The sequence below is a fragment of the Somniosus microcephalus genome, chromosome 4 (genome assembly GCF_052327205.1).
Source record: "Somniosus microcephalus isolate GS21.2 chromosome 4, FLI_Smic_1.0, whole genome shotgun sequence".
NCBI lineage: Eukaryota > Metazoa > Chordata > Chondrichthyes > Squaliformes > Somniosidae > Somniosus > Somniosus microcephalus.
This window is the reverse complement of record NC_140990.1, coordinates 216492838-216509850: the sequence shown is the minus strand read 5'-3', so window position 1 is coordinate 216509850 and position 17013 is coordinate 216492838. Positions and strand designations below refer to the sequence as shown.

Sequence of the window (17013 nt, the reverse complement as noted above, 5' to 3'; positions counted from 1 at the left end):
ATTAAAAATAATGGATTGTGGATTCCATGGTGCCATTTGTGATTTTAACACAAAATATGCAACGAATTATTGATGTGACCACAAGATTATTAAACATTGGACAGCCCAGTGGTGCAATATATTGGGTGCTATTTGGTGCCCATGATTCCTCCAAGTGAATTCTCAACCCAAGATGGACCATTAGGAGAATGAAGTTACAGGGAGAGATAAGACCATTATACTGTGCACCTTCAAGTGCACATTGTTACAATTTAGGTTTATCCTAACATAGTTTGTGATAAAGATGTTGGACTAGAAATTAGCTAATTTCAGTAGGATGAAAGGTAACCCAACCCAAATTAATTGGTTGGAAAATAATGGCAGATCTAACAGACAAGCAGTGGAAGATTTTTTAAATATAAAAAGCAGTATAAGGTACAACCCACCTCAGATCTTGCACTGAGTTGCAGTATGCTGGTACAATCACAGTTCTGTGGTAGAACTTTTAACAGATTTCCTCTGTGCACCGTGTGTGACAAAACTGTAAAGTCATTTGAGCATTTTCAGAAATGTTTTAATGGTCTAAGTAATAATTTAAAAATTTCACAACAGTTGAAACAATAAAATTATATACATAAATGATGCGAGCTAACCTTTATCCTTTAAACAACTTCTCAATTTGTACTGGGCAATCCAATATGGAGTCCCAGTCTTCAAACAACACAATGTGTATATATAAGTTTTCGAGCCATATCAATGTTTCCACTATTCTGATAAATTAGTGATAGATTATAAGCAATGTCTCGTCTTAGATCCACTTGATCATCGTCTATACCCTGCAAAGAAAAATAAATTTCTGTGAAACCAAATCACTTTAAAATTCCTTTCTTGTCATTTGTACAACAAAAAAAAATATATACATTTTTGTTGCACTGTAACAGTTCCCAAAATGGGTTAAAATTTTTACAAAATTCTGAGGTGCAATTGGACAGTAAGGTGACTCCAACATGCTATGGCATAGAAAAGGTCACAATCCATGCCTGCAATTTCCCCAAACTGGGCACTTTGTCATACCTCCGAGCAGCTGTCTTAACAGCAGTAAGCACATTACGACAGAGTGCCTACCATTGTTGTGGCCTAAATGTAGAGAGAAGAAAATTATAATTTTTAAATTTTGTTTTTTTATTCTTGTATTATGATGGCCAACAGTATTTGACAGTATATTGTCACCCATCTTTACTTGTTTTCCTCATAAGACCCAAATTATTGCTAGTGGCTCCAGATAAGTTAGTGTATGGTGAATTAGCATACAAACACAAGGAGATAAACAACTGAACAAAAAGCGCAGAATTAACAAAGGCTTGGATGGAACTCTGATCAATGAAATATAATCCATTTTTTCAAATACCTCAGTTCAATGGCACTGTCATTTCCTAATGGCAACTAATCTTGCGCTTGAGATTTGTGCGACTGCCTGCTGACGGCACAGGATCATGGCTTTTAGGATTCTAATGGACAGTTAGTTCTGTTGAATTGTATTTAAAATCACTTCGATAAAAATCAAATTTTGGTCTGCTCTCGTGTTCAGTGGCACCAATCATTCATGTAAGTGTATACCACACCACTTAATTGCCGGAGTTGACTCACATTGCGCAATATAACAACAACATCTTGTAATTATATAGCGCCTTTAACGTAGTAAAATAAGTCCCAAGAGGCTTCACAGGAGAGTTATAAGACAAAAATCTGACACCGAACCATATAATAAGAAATTAGGGCAGATGATCAAAAGAAGTGGTGGTGTCGTCAGTGTACATGTGGAAATGGACGCCGTGTTTTCGGATGATGCCGCCATGGGGCAGCATGTAGATGAGAAACAGGAGGGGGCCAAGGATAGTCCCTTGGGGGAACCCCAGAGGTAACGATTCGGGAGCGGGAAGAGAAGCCATTGCAGGTGATTGTCTGGCTACAATTAGATAAATAAGAATGAAACCAGTTGGATGATGGTGGAGAGGCGTTGGAGGAGAATGGAGTAGTCAACCATGTCGAAGGATGAGGAGGAAAAGAATAGAAGGACTTGCATTTATAAGAACATAAGAAATAGGAGCAGGAGTAGGCCATACGGCCCCTCGGGCCTGCTCCGCCATTCAATAGGATCATGGCTGATCCGGACTTCGACTCATGTCCACTTCCCTGCCCTCTCCCCGTAACCCCTTATTCCCTTATCAGCTAGGAAACTGTCTATCTCCGTTTTAAATTTATTTAATGTCACAGCTTCCACAGCTCTCTGAGGTAGCAAATTCCATAGATTTACTACCCTGTGTGAAGAAGTTTCTCCTCATCTCAGTTTTGAAAGGGCAGCCCCTTATTCTAAGATTATGCCCCCTAGTTCTAGTCTCACCCATCAGTGGAAACATCCTCACCGCATCCACCTGATCAAGCACCCTCACAATCTTATATGTTTCGATAAGATCGCCTCTCATTCTTCTGAATTCCAATGAGTAGAGGCCCAACCTACTCAACCTTTCCTCATAAGTCAACCCCCTCATCTCCGGAATCAACCAAGTGAACCTTCTCTGAACTGCCTCGAGAGCAAGTATATCTTTTCTTAAATATGGAAACCAAAACTGTACGCAGTACCACCGGACATCTCAAAGCGTTTTACAGCCAATGAAGCACTTTTGAAGTGGAGTCACTGTTGTAATGTGGGAAACGCGGCAGCCAACTTGCGCACAGCAAGGTCCCACAAACAGCAACGTGATACTGACCAGATAATCTGTTTTTGTTATGTTGGTTGAGGGATAAATATTGGCCAGGACACCGGGGATAACTCCCCTGCTCTTCTTCGAAATAGTACCATGTAGGGTTGTGAAGGGGTGGAAAGTTTCTGGTAAATTTCCGGAAATTTTCCACGGTAAGTTTAGCTTGGGAATGTGGGGAATTTTGCCCAAAAAAAGCACATGGTAGCATAATACTGGTTTTTTTGTATTTCATTTTTTTCCCCACAGGTCCTCTCTTAAAAGTACTGGTGGGTACAGATCTGTCACTGTATAACACTGGGGTACAATACTGGTAGGTAAAGGTCTGTCACAGTCTGGGGATATGGAAACCACCATCAAGAAAATACTGCTCGATGATGTGTTTTGGGAAAGAGTGGTTAGCAGCCTTAAACTACTCTCACCAGTAGCATCTGCAATTGCTCAGATTGAAGATGACGCTGTCTTGTCAGATGTTCTCAGGCTTTTTGCTGATTTAAAAGAACAAATCAGCATTGCTCTACCCACACCCCTGCTGCTCAAAGCAGAGGAGAAGGCAATTGTTCAATTCATACAGACGCGTCAAGAGTTTTGTGTCAAGCCGATTCATGCTGCAGCATACATGCGGGACCCAAAGCATGTTGGGAGACCAATACTTTCTGGAGAACGGATCAACAGCGCTTAGTGTGATTTCTACCCTCTCACGCCACCTCAATCTGGACGTGGGCAAAGTTCTGGGAAGTCTGGCAAAGTTCTCTACCAAGCAAGGTCTTTGGAATGGGGACGGGATATGGGAATCATGCAAGCACATCAGTGCACATACCTGGTGCATCTGAGGCCCTGTCACCCATTGTATCGGTGATACTCCAAATCCTACCTTCATCAGCGGCCTCTGAACGAAACTGGTCACTTTTTGGGAATACGCATACAAAGGTGCGCAACAAGCTGACTAACAAGAGAGTGGAGAAACTGGTGGCTATCCGGGCGAACCGACAACTTATTGAGCCAGATACAGAAGTGTCCACCACACAGCTAGACAGTGACACAGAGGAGGAAATGGACACGTCAGAGAATCAGGAGGAGCAATGATGAGTAGAAGACTCAAAGGGACAAAATAAGGACAAATTACAGGCTAAATAAGCAGACGCTCTTTTTATTTTATTTTAGATGGGTCTTTTTTGTAGGGGTTCAATAAAGTTCAAAATTATAACCTAAATAAAGTTTTGAAAGCCTGTTTTTATTTGTACGGAACAGTATGTCTATTTTGATGACAAAGATAATATAAGGGTCAGAGTCAAAAACCATCAGTGTGCAAAAAAACTCAAAATTCCCAAAAAATTCCCATGGAAAGTTTCCTCTTTTAAAAATTGCCAGAATTTTGCAACCCTAGTGCCATGGGATCTTTTACGTCCACCTGAGAGAACAGACGGGGCTTCGGTTTAACGTCTCATCCGAAAGACAGAGGAGGGATAGTTTACCTTTGTCACAGTCACAAAGGATGTCATTTGTGACTTTGATGAGAGCCATTTTGGTACTGTGGCAGGGGCGGAAACCGGATTGGAGGGATTCAAACATGGAGTTCCGAGAAAGATGGACACGGATTTGGGAGACGACAACCCGTTCAAGGATTTGGGAGAGGAAAGGGAGGTTGGAGATGGGGCGGTAGTTTGCAAGGACGGAGGAGTCAAGGGTTGTTTTTTTGAGCGGGGTGATGACAGCAGATTTAAAGGAGAGGGGGAACAGTACCTGAGGAGAGCGAACCATTAACAATGTCAGCTAACATGGGAGTCAGAAAAAGAAATTGGGTGGTCAGCAGTTTAGTGTGAATATGGTCGAGGAAGCAGGAGGTGTGTCTCATGGACAAGATTTATAAATATCCTTTTATAAAATAGCGTAACTCGGGATATAGCAGTGCATCCCACCTTAACATGTAAACTGGTTACTGTGTCTTTCCAAGATGTCCTCATAGGTTCTACTTCAATATTTTGGAAGGTAGACCGAGGCCAGATACAAATCATTAAGCTACTCATTGCACATACAACAAGTGAACATATAGAGCAAAGTGATGATTGTAGTCACTTAATTCCATTAATACTGGTTATCGTCACGTTAATAATGGAGATGCTACGCTTCATCTTGCTCGACTTAACAAAACACCTTCTAACCATCACCCTGTATCCTAATCCTTTGTGCCTGAGGAAAGCTTGCCCTTGCAGCTTGATCACTCTGCATAATGTGTCCATTTTATTTTTGGTCTCCCTTTGTTCACAACCCAAGACCACCCCAATGAGCGCTCTGGACCAGGGGCCTACTAATGCAGTGAGTGTGAGGTGTTTATCAATTACCAAGGCAGGCTGATGAATTGTTTATTGTTTATGTTCTTTGGGGAAACAACTTCAAAGCCCAGCTCATTAGCATTTTAACTACCTTTTATTTCGGTGCCCTTTATTTTAAAAAAGCGTGTGTGAATACACTTTGCTTTTAAACACAACCCTTAAATGTACAGTAACTTTTTTTTCCAAATCCCTGTGCAACAAAAAAAATCTGAATAATATGGGAATGACCATTACAGTCAAAAAAATAAAAGTCTCCTCTCCGGGAGACACCAACTCTTGCTGGGTAATGGTTCCACAGGTATCAATTCTGATCATTTTCCCAAGAGACCAGTCTTCAGCTGTAAGCCAAGACAGTCAGTGTCCACACAACAGAGCCCAATTCTGTCCTCACCAAACCTACATACACATACTTTCCACCAGGAGCCACTAGATACCAGTAAGGATATCATAGGATAGCAATCAGTGGGAACCTTGGCTGCTTCTGTAGCTCAGAGGCTGTAAAGCCATCATTGCTGCCTGGCTAAGTTTAGACTAACCCAGCACAGACCGGGGATGAAATTGTGCCTGTTCCTGGTCTGTATGGTTGTTACACAGTGACTTCACCTACTAAGCCATGTGGAAGGCCAAAACCTTACTCTTAAATTACCAACGTCTGCTAAAGTTAAAGCCACAAACAACTGTTGCATCAAATTAAGAATGTAGGAACAAGAAAAAGCCATTCAACCTATTTAGCACTAAATCTAGCACAACCCATTACTGCCCTTGGCAGCAAGTGATCCTGTAAGTCAACAACTCTTAAGTATGTAGAAGTTATTCCTGAAACCAAGATGAACTGGTGGATGCCTCAGTTTGTAATCTGGGTCTTCTACCCTGTGAGTATCATTGTGTGAGCAAGAGAAAAAAAGTCTTACCGATTTAGATTTCTAGCATACTACGTACCTCTAATTTAAGAGGTGGGAGCTCCAGTGCCTTTCCATAATAATGAATTGCAAAATGCACGAGCCCCAGTTGATGTAATGCACGTCCTATGTTATAGTACACTTCTTGGCAAGGTCCTCGAAGTTCCAAATACTGCGTTAAAAAGGAGAATCCCTAGAAAAGTACGTACAGATTTAATGAAAAGCAACACATAGCGGGTATCTGCAGGACCTAGTTTGATTGCCATCCTGTCCTGCTCACGAATCTCCCTCATCCTCACTGACCTACAAAGCATCAAATTGAAAGTTTTCATCCTTGTCTTCAAATCACTCATGGTCCACCCCATCCTATCTCCAACCTTCTCCAGCATTATGCCCCTCCCACATTCTGTGATCCTCAATTCTGGCCTTCTGTGAATCTCGCCTCATCCCCCTTGCCAATCCACAGATGGCACAGCTTTCAGCTGGCTTGACTCTGCTTTCTGGAACTCCCTCTCAACATCCCTCAGTCTTTCAAATTCTTGCTCCACCTTTAAAAACTTTTGCAAAATACATCTTTTTCAAACAAGCATTTGCTCACCACCCCCCGCCTCCACAAATCTCTTTCTTCATGGCTCCACTCGCTGTGAAGGGCCCAAGGTGTTTTTTTTTACTTAAAAGGCATTATATAATTTAAAGTTGTTGTTGCTATGTTAACCACTAATTTTAAATGCAACTCAAACCCACGTCACACCACTAACAGAACCAGCACGTTTGATGTAATATCTTTCAATGGTGCAATACAGTTGCTTTTAATGCACTTTTCTCTCTATGCTGAAATGACTTGTATGACCACTGCCCTTCAAGCGCAAGAAGGAAAATAAAACCAGTAAAAACTACTTGGTTATACTCTGCCTTCAAATTCCCATATCCCCTTCAATGTTTCTCCACATTAAATATTGCTACTTCTTCCCTACTCATTCAAATTAAAATTTTCTTCATTTGAAAGTAGACTCCCCGCCCCCCCCCCCCACCACTCCAAAGTCCAAATTTGAAATGCAGCAGGTTATAGGTCATTGTATTAAATTCAATGCTGCACTGTCTATAAGCAACACTGATATGATGTGATACATCTTGATGTACAAAGTAAATATAAAAAATTATCTTTTCACTACATTTTCATATCTCTTGTAAATACTGAGATTATCCAGAATAGAATCTACAACTCACCATACTTGGGCAAAAGTTTCAACAAAAGGGATAATTTGTGCTGCATTAGATAAGAGCACATCCTAATTATAAAATACTGGATCAAAATAGTTTCAACACACAGATTTTCACTCAGGAAAAACCTCAAACTTTAAATCTTGACTCAATGAATTCAACAAACCTGCACCAGAAGAGGATGTCGTTTTAAAACAAACTTCTGAGATGCCATGTGGATAAAGGTAAGGCCCACACATAGACTGTGGAGGGGTTCACTGGGCTGAGTCCTGAAAGCCTGAACATACTGACCTGAAATTTAAAATGAGAAGGAACAAGATATAGTTAAATGATTGTTTTTAGGAACCATTTAATACTATCTTAAAAGTATTAATTTAATGCAATCAATGTGGTTTATATTGATTTCTGGAAGGCAGTTCACAAGATGTCTCTTGTTACAAAAATTCAGAGACATGGTACAAGAAATGAAGCAACATAAACAGACAGGGTTAATGGGTGTTGCTCAGATTGGCAAAGGGTAGGAAGTGATGTGTGGAGATATATACACAAACACACACACTCATAATTTGGACAGACATAGAAGGAGAATTTTTTTTTTTTTTTTTTTAAATGTTGCAAATGCCATCGGGCATGACCCAGGAGAATAGATAGATATATTGGGGTTCGTTATTTATTGAAGGGGAGCAACGGTTATAGATAGATATATTGGGGTTCGTTATTTATTGAAGGGGAGCAACGGTTATAGATAGATATATTGGGGTTGGATATTTATTAAAGGGAATCAGTGGGAATGTAATAAGTAGACTATTAAGACAGGAAGAATAACTTTGTGGAAGGTAGCACTGGGAATTAAATTTTCAGGCATTAAAATTTTCTTCTCGCAGCCAGGAGCGAGGAGCAGCAAGCTGGGTAAAAGGTGGGAAGGTAAAAATTGCAGGCAGCAGGGGAAGAGGCTGAGAGGGTAAATTAATTTTTTACAACTCGGAAGCAGCTGTTAGAATGAAGGTGCAACAGGAAGCCTAGAGCAGAAGCTGAAGCCAGTAGGTGAAACATACTAGGAGAGGGATGGACCACAGTGGGGTACGATGTGGAACTGGAGCGGATGGGAAATATGAAGCAGATAAAAGAAGCAGAATATCATACATAACTGAAAACAGTAAATAAAGACAATTAAATTTTTAACCTTATCTGTAGTCAAGCAGAGAGGCTGAAATATTGTGATAGCTGCGCTGGGTGATATATCAAAGGATTGTAGGCTTTACAGCTCTACCTAGTGGCACAGCTGAATCTAATGGCATGATAGGGATCTGTGACACTGCTCAATTTACAATGGGAAATCTTATTAAAGCAGCACCTACAGGCAAGACAAGGCATGGTGACGGCTAACTGTTGACTCACGCACCAAATTTATCCTCCGGGGATGTTATACAGGAAACTTTGGTTTATCCGGAAGTTGTATGTCCGGAAACCTCGATCTAACGGCAGAAATCAGCAGCCGTTTTGTTAGGTTTTTTTCTTTTTTTTCTTTCTCCTAGCATTTTTTTTAAACAGTCAGTCTCTGGAAAGCCTCTCTGAAGCTGTTGCTAAGCAACAGTGTTTGTTGTCAGATACGGAGATGAAAACCTCCGTATCCTTCAACATTAGCGCTGGTCTGTCCGGAAGTTTTCAGAGATCGGCATCACGCCAGTCCCGTCGGTGCCGGATATCGCGAAGTTTCCTGTACATGGGGATTCGAGACCAAGTGTAATCTACAGATGAGGCGGGGTTAGAGGTCAGGAGATAATTAGACCAGGGCGCACAACAACAACTTGTATTTATATAGCGCCTTTAACCAAGTAAGACGTCCCATGGCGCTGCTCAGGAGTATTTTAAGACAAAATAATCTGACACCGATCCACATAAGGATAAATTAGGGCAGGTGACCAAAAGTTTGGTCAAAGAGGTAGGTTTTAAGGAGCGTCTTAAAGGAGGAAAGAGAGGTAGAGCGGCTGTGAGGTTTTGGGAGGGAATTCCAAAGCTTAGGGCCTAGGCAACAGAAGGCACAACCTCCAAAGGTTGAGCGATTATAATCAGGGATGCTCAAGAGGGCAGAATTAGCGGAGCGCAGATATCTCGGGGGATTGTGGGGCTGAAGGAGATTACAAAGATAGGAAGGGGCAAGGCCATGGAGGGATTTGAACACAAGGATGAGAATTTTTAAATCAAGGCGCTGCTTAACCGGGAGCCAATGTAGGTCAGCGAGCACAGGGGTGATGGGCGAACGGGACTTGGTGCGGGTTAGGACACAGGCATCTGAGTTTTGGATGACCTCAAGGTTACGTAGGGTGGAATGTGGGAGGCCAGCCAGGAGTGCATTGGAATAGTCAAGTCTAGAGGTAACAAAGGTATGGATGAGGGTTTCAGCAATGGAGGAGCTGAGGCAAGGGTGGAGACAGGTGATGTTACGGAGGTGGAAGTAGGCGGTCTTTGTTATGCTGCGGATATGTGGTCGGAAGCTCATTTCGGGGTCAAATATGACACCAAGGTTGCGAACAGTGTGGTTCAGTCTCAGACAGATGTTACGGAGAGGGATGGAGTCAGTGGCTAGGGAACGGAGTTTGTGGTGGGGACCGAAAACAATGGCTTCTTTCTTCCCAATATTTAATGTATGTCGGACAAGCAGTCTGACAACTTAGACATCATGGAGGGGTCGAGAGATGAGGTAGTGGGGTAGAGGTAGTGAGGTAGAGCTGGGTGTCGTCAGCATACATATGGAAACTGATGCTGTGTTTTTGGATGATGTCACCAAGGGGCAACATGTAGATGAAAAATAGGAGGGGGCCAAGGATGGATCCTTGGGGGACACCAGAGGTAACGATGCAGGAGCAGGAAGAAAAGCTGTTGCAGGTGATTCTCTGGTTACGATTAAATAGATAGGAACCAGGCGAGTGCAGTCCCACCCAGCTGGACGACGGTGGAGAGGCGTTGGAGAAGGATGGAGTGGTCAACCGTGTCAAAGGCTGCAGACAAGTCAAGAAGGACGAGAAGGGATAGTTTACCTTTGTCACAGTCACAAAGGATGTCATTTGTGACTTTGACGAGTCGTTTTAGTACTGTGGCAAGGGCAGAAACCTGATTGGAGGGATTCAAACATGGAATTGCAGGAAAGACGGGCACGGATTTGGGAGGCGACAACACGTTCAAGGACTTTGGAGAGGAAAGGGAGGTTGGAGATGGGGCGGTAGTTTGCAAGGACGGAGGGATCAAGGTTTGTTTTTTTGAGAGGGGTGATGACGGCAGATTTGAGGGAGAGGGGAACAGTACCTGAGGAGAATCGTTAACAATATCAGCTAACATGGGAGCCAGAAAAGGAAGTTGGGTGGTCAGCATAGGGTCGAGGGAGCAGGAGGTGGGTCTCATAGACAAGATGATCGCAGAGAGATCATGAGGGGAGATCGGAGAGAAACTGGACAAAGACGTGAGTTCAGGGCTAGGGCAGAGGGGAACCTTAGAGGAAGTTTGGCCCAGTGGGCTAGGGGGAGGAAGGGAAGTGGCAGAGGCAGCTGAACAGATGGTCTCAATCTTAGAGACAAAGAAGTCCATGAGCTCCTCACACTTGTTGTCGGAGGTGAGGGTGGAGGAGACAGAGGAGAGGGGTTTAAGAAGAGGGTTCTGGAATAGTGAGCAATTTTGGCAGACGAGAGAAGGGCCCGATTGTGTTTTATGTGGTCCAGCCAGATCTGGCAGTGAATGGCTAAACCAGTTGTCTGCCATATCCATTCAAATCTGTGCCCCTTGGACGTAAGGGAGCGAAGATGAGGGTCGTACCGGGGAGAACGGCCAGGGTGAGAGCGGATAACTTTTAGTAGGGACTAGGGCACAGACATAATTCAGGCCCTATTTTAAAGTTATACGCGCTGTCCTTATTTTTATGTAGTACTTGGATTTTTCAGGGTGATTTATAGTTAAATAGCAAAACTTATAGCAATTTGGGAAGCAGAGAAGTAGCGTTGGTTGCAGCATAAGAATTTCTCTGCAGCGATGGCTGTGGAGCTGGAAGGTGCTAAAGTGCCAACACTGATGTAATTAAAGCTTGATAAGTTTACATAGGCAGGTTCCATTACAAGTGTAGACTCAAAAACACATAATAGAAAAATATAAAGAACCATAGAAAACTATAAAGAACCATAGAAAAATAAAAATAAATAAAAACAAGGACAAAATGTCTGAGTTTAAAATGGGGCTTGAATACGTATATGTATTTTATATAATCCACCTATATCTTCTTAAAAATCTTAAATCATCACCATGCCCTTTAACTCTGCTTCACCTGAAGACTACACTTGATTTTTAACACCTCGTGCAATGCTACAGGCGATCGACTGGTATTGATAGGCATATTAAATAAAAAGACAGATAGATATAAAGAGACAGATAGATAAATAGAGAGAGAAGCAGATAAATAGAGAGTTAGTAGTGTTGTAGTAACAGTAATGCCTGTTATTCTTATTTCCCCCACAGGTTGGCACTGTATAAAAAAATTACAAGGCAGCCTGTTATTCTTACTTACTCCAGAGATTTAGTCAAATGACAAAATAGACAAGATTATAATCTCATTGAGCGTTTGGAAACAAAGAGATAGTGGGGGACAGTTTGTAAACTGTAATTAACAACAAAAGCTAAGCTTGATGCAAAGCTTGAGCTATTTATAAAAATCAGCTGAAGCTCAAGAAATAATTCTGCCAGTAGCTTTTATAATTGCTATTTTGATTATACGGTCAAGATCACGGATATGGCTATATCCCAACCACCAGTGCAAACACCAGGCACTCCAAGCATCATTGCTGCATGGTGATGTCCATGTAGAAAGATTAATAACTGTAATGTAATCGCTGCATGGTTTCAGATTGATAGTTTGTTACTAACAAATAATACTGGGATTATATATTACAAAATGATCAATGCTCATTACCTAAAGCATGCTTGAAGCTTCCAGCCACAAATGCATTGTGCCCATTAAGTACACAGAGTGCATGGTTGTCTGGGTGTTTCAGCATTAGGCGCAGGCAGAAACGATGGTGCCTCAGGTCTTGAGAGTGCATCGTAACTTGGTTAAAGATATTCCACAGCTGAGGTCTGTTCACATTTTCCATCACCATGACCCTTGAAAGAAGAGGAGAAAAAGCACGATGATTCTTCAGCAAAGATAAAAAATAAGATGTGCTTCTTAAAGAGTAAGGGGGGAAAATTCAGTTGTTTGCGCCTCCCATTAGCGCCTTAAGAGAGCGCTAATGGGGCGCAAAGCAACTAGTGCCCGGGCGCGGCGATGTTTGCGCCGCTCGCGAAATTAATTAGACATTTTGCGGCGGCGGCGCTAAACACTACTGCCACGATCTCCTGTGCCGGCAGATTGTGATGTCAGTCGAGTACGCAACGCTCCGTTAGCGCCCTGGACTGGATATTGAATGGCACCCCCTGCTGCTAGCAATGACAGGTTGAGGGGAGTGTTACGCTGTCAGAAAGGGTCTAGGGGAGCGCTATTTAAAGGCGACCGCTTCCTGCCTTTTTTTGTCGGTGACATTTTTGCACCACGCATTCTGAGAGAGAGAGAGAGAGAGAGACTTCTGGAGAGATTCAATACTGTGTGAAGGAGTTTTGAGTACTGAGCAGCACTTTGCAAGTTTATTTTGATTTGCCCTTCCTTGCTTCGCCAGCGCTCTGAGGTAGCGCCTTGCACCTCGGCCTTTGCGCCTTAAGACAGGTGTGAAGCGCCTGATTTAGCGCTCCAATCACCTCCAGGGGCGATAAAAGCCAAGTTTGCTGTCGGAGGCGATAATTAGCGTCAGGCGCTAAACTTTGCGCAAGGCCAATAATGGTGCCCCAAATAGGGTGATACCGAACTTTTCCTCCTAAACCTTTTGTGAAAGTTTTTATTTTTTTACAGACAATCAAAGCATTTTGCAACTCAAATCATCAATTTTACTGCAGAGGACTAGGACTGAAAAAAATAAGACAAAGAATACAGACTCAAACAGAATAATGGCAATGAGCATTGTTAGAAATATTTCACCTGTAGCTCTTCAGTAAATCATCCAATGTCAATGTGAAGTTTGATAGTTATCAACTTACCTTTTTATGAACACCACTATCAGAACAGTTAGACATACACATAGAAGATAGGAGCAGGAGTAGGCCATTCGGCCCCTCGAGCCTGCTCCGCCATTCAATGCGATCATGGCTGATCATCCAAATTCAGTACCCAGTCCCTGCTTTCTCCCCATACCCCTTGATCCCTTTAGCCTTAAGAAATATATCCAACTCCTCCTTGACTATATTTAATGTATTGGCCTCTACTGCCTTCTGTGGTAGAGAATTCCACAGGTTCACCACTCTTTGGGTGAAGAAATTCCTCCTCATTTCTGTCCTAAATGGCCTACCCCTTATCCTTAGACTGTGACCCCTGGTTCTGGACTCCCCGACCATCGGGAACATCCTTCCTGCATCTAGTCTGTCCAGTCCTGTCAGAATTTTATAAGTTTCAATGAGATCCCCTCTCATTCTTCTAAACTCCAGCGAGTACAAGCCCAATCGACCCAATCTCTCCTCATACGTCATTCCTGCCATCCCAGGTATCAGCCTGGTGAATCTTCGCTGAACTCCTTCCATGGCAAGAACATCCTTCCTCAGATAAGGTGACCAAAACTGCACACAATACTCAAGGTGTGGTCTCACCAAGGCCCTGTACAACTGCAGCAAGACATCCTTGTTCCTGTACTCAAACCCTCTTGCTACGAAGGCCAACATACCATTTGCTTTCTTAACCGCCTGCTGCACCTGCATGCTTACCTTCAGTGACTGGTGCACAAGGATACCCAGGTCTCGTTGCACTTCCCCTTCTCCCAATCTATTGCCATTCAGATCTGCCTTCCTGTTTTTGCCACCAAAGTGGATAACCTCACATTTATCCACGTTATATTGCATCTGCCATGCTTTTGCCCAATCACCCAACCTGTCCAAATCATCCTGGAGTTTCTTGGCATCCTCCTCACAGCATACACCCCCACCCAGCTTTGTGTCGTCTGCAAATTTGGAGATATTACATCTAGTTCCCTTGTCTAGATCATTAATATATATTGTGAATAGCTGGGGTCCAAGGACCGATCCCTGCGGTACCCCACTAGTCACTGCCTGCCACTCGGAAAAAGACCCGTTTATTCCAACTCTTTGTTTTCTGTCTGCCAACCAATTCTCTATCCAAGTCAATACCTTGCCCCCAATCCCATGTGCCTTAACTTTACACGCTAATCTCTTATGCGGGACCTTATCAAAAGCCTTCTGAAAGTCCAGATACACCACATCCACTGGTTCTCCCTTATCTATTTTACCAGTTACATCCTCAAAAAATTGCAGTAGATTAGTCCAGCACGATTTACCTTTTGTAAATCCATGTTGACTTTGTCCGATCCTGTCACTGTTTTCCAAGTGCTCTGCTATTACATCTTTTATAATGGGCTCTAGCATTTTCCCCACTACTGATGTCAGGCTTACCGGTCTGTAATTCCCCATTTTCTCTCTACCACCTTTTTTGAATAGTGGGGTAACATCAGCTACCCTCCAATCCATGGGTACTGTTCCAGATTCCATCGAATGCTGGAAGATGATCAGCAAAGCATCAACTATTTCTAGGGCCACTTCCTTAAGTACCCTTGGATGTAGATTATCAGCCCCTGGGGATTTATCGGCCTTCAATCCCATCAATTTCCCTAACACCATTTCCCTACAAATACTGATTTCTTTCAGTTCCTCCCTTTCATCAGACCCTATGTTCCCCGACATCTCTGGGAGGTTATTTGTGTCCTCCTTTGTGAAGACAGAACCAAAATATGTATTTATAATTGGTCTGCCATTTCTTTGTTCCCCATTATAAATTCCCCTGATTCTGACTGCAAGGGACCTACGCTTGACTTCACCAATCTTTTTCTCTTCACATATCTGTAAAAGCTTTTACAGTCAGTTTTTATGTTCCCTGCAAGCTTACTCTCATATTCTATTTTCCCTTTCTTAATTAATCCCTTTGTCCTCCTTTGTTGAATCCTAAACTGCTCCCAATCCTCAGGTTTACTGCTTTTTCTGGCCAATTTATATGTCCTCTCCTTGGATCTTATGCTATCCCTAATTTCCCTTGTTAGCCACGGTTGAGTCACCTTTTTTGTTTTATTTTTATGCCAAACTGGGATGAACAAATTCTGTAGTTCATCCATGCGGTCTTTGAATATTTGCCATTGCCTATCCACCGTCAACCCTTTGAGCGACATTCCCCAATCAATCCTACCCAACTTGCACCTCAGACCATCGTAGTTTCCTTTATTTAAATTTAGGACCCTAGTCTCCGAGTCGACTACTTCATTCTCCATCTTAATGAAGAATTCGATCATATTATGATCGCTCCGACCCAAGGGGCCTCGTACAACAAGATTGCTAATTAATCCTTTCTCGTTACATAATACCCAGTCTAAGATGGCCTGATCTCTGGTTGGTTCTTCGATGTGCGGGTTAGGTTGATTGGCTATGATAAATTGACCCTTAGTGTTTAGGGGGATTAAATACGTGGGGTTACGGGGATAGGGTGGGATATGTGTTGGTGTAGGGGTTACGGGGATCGGGTGGGATATGTGTCGGTGCAGGCTCGATGGGCCGAAATGGCCTCTATCTGCACTGTGGGGTTTCTGTGATTTCTGTGATATTGGTCCAGGAAACCATCCCGTAAACACTCCAGGAATTCCTCCTCCACAGTATTGTTACTAATTTGGTGAGCCCAATCTATATGTAGATAAAAGTCACCCATGATGACTGCTGTGCCCTTATTGCACGCTTCTCTAATTTCCCTTTTAATGCCATCCCCAAACTCTGCATTACTGTTTGGAGGTCTATATACCACTCCCACTAACGTTTTCTGCCCCTTGGTATTTCTCAGTTCTACCCATACAGATTCCACATCATCAGAGCTAATATCCTTCCTTACAATTGTGTTAATCCCTTCTTTAACCAGGAATGCTACTCCACCTCCCTTTCCTTTTTGCCTATCTTTCCTGAATATTGAATACCCCTGGATGTTGAGTTCCCAGCCTTGGCCACCCTGGAGCCATGTTTCCGTAATCCCAATCAAATCATATTCGTTTACCTCTATTTGCGCAGCTAATTCATCCACCTTATTATGAATGCTCCTTGCATTAAGACACAGTTAATGTTCCTTACAATGTGTTTACAGTTACTGACTTTATAAGTCACAATGCACTAAAGGAACCAAACAAAATTTAGTCGTTGATAGGTGTATGCATTTGAGTTTGATCAACATTTGAACAGTAGTTTGAAATCATTGTGAAGACAATTTGCGTAGGCCCAGTATCATACTAATTACCCCTTCAAGTTCAAATTCCAGTTTTGGCCAAGTTGAAAGAACAAACACATTTAATTACTGAGTCAGTATTCACTACTTTATATTTAAGACAAAATAACTGACCATCATCAAGCTTGTACTATATAAAAGGAATCATTGTTACAAGTTGTAGTGTCCATGGACAGAAATCCAAGGGCAGTGGCTGGACACAAGCTTATCGATTTACTTGCACAAACAAAGTCGGGTGAAATGAAGAAAGCTCACATTATTTTAGTTTTTCAAACTTTGAGGAAAATTCCATTTGTACTCTGGACAATCTAACTTTTTATTTACAGCAGATAAGTTGCCAATTAACAGACAAGTGTTTAAGGCAGGAACATAGACCATGGTCAGATTGGCAAAGACTTTTCAATTGCTTTTTTAAATCATTCTAATGATTTCAGATG

General features: G+C 42.4%; 1 protein-coding gene across 3 annotated transcripts in view; it reads right to left on the bottom strand.

Moving 5' to 3' along the window:
* Window positions 1–537: 537 nt before the first annotated feature.
* Window positions 538–17013, bottom strand: part of gtf3c3 (general transcription factor IIIC, polypeptide 3) — a 75057-nt gene continuing 58581 nt past the window's right edge. For all 3 annotated transcript variants that reach the window (XM_085985824.1, XM_085985827.1, XM_085985826.1), the window contains exons 15-18: window positions 12143–12333; window positions 7358–7482; window positions 6011–6163; window positions 538–815 (exon numbers count right to left, since the gene is read on the bottom strand). In XM_085985824.1, coding sequence (XP_085841950.1) covers window positions 693–815; window positions 6011–6163; window positions 7358–7482; window positions 12143–12333 — 592 coding nt within the window. In that variant the 3' untranslated portion in view covers window positions 538–692. The remainder of the gene's footprint in view (window positions 816–6010; window positions 6164–7357; window positions 7483–12142; window positions 12334–17013) is intronic.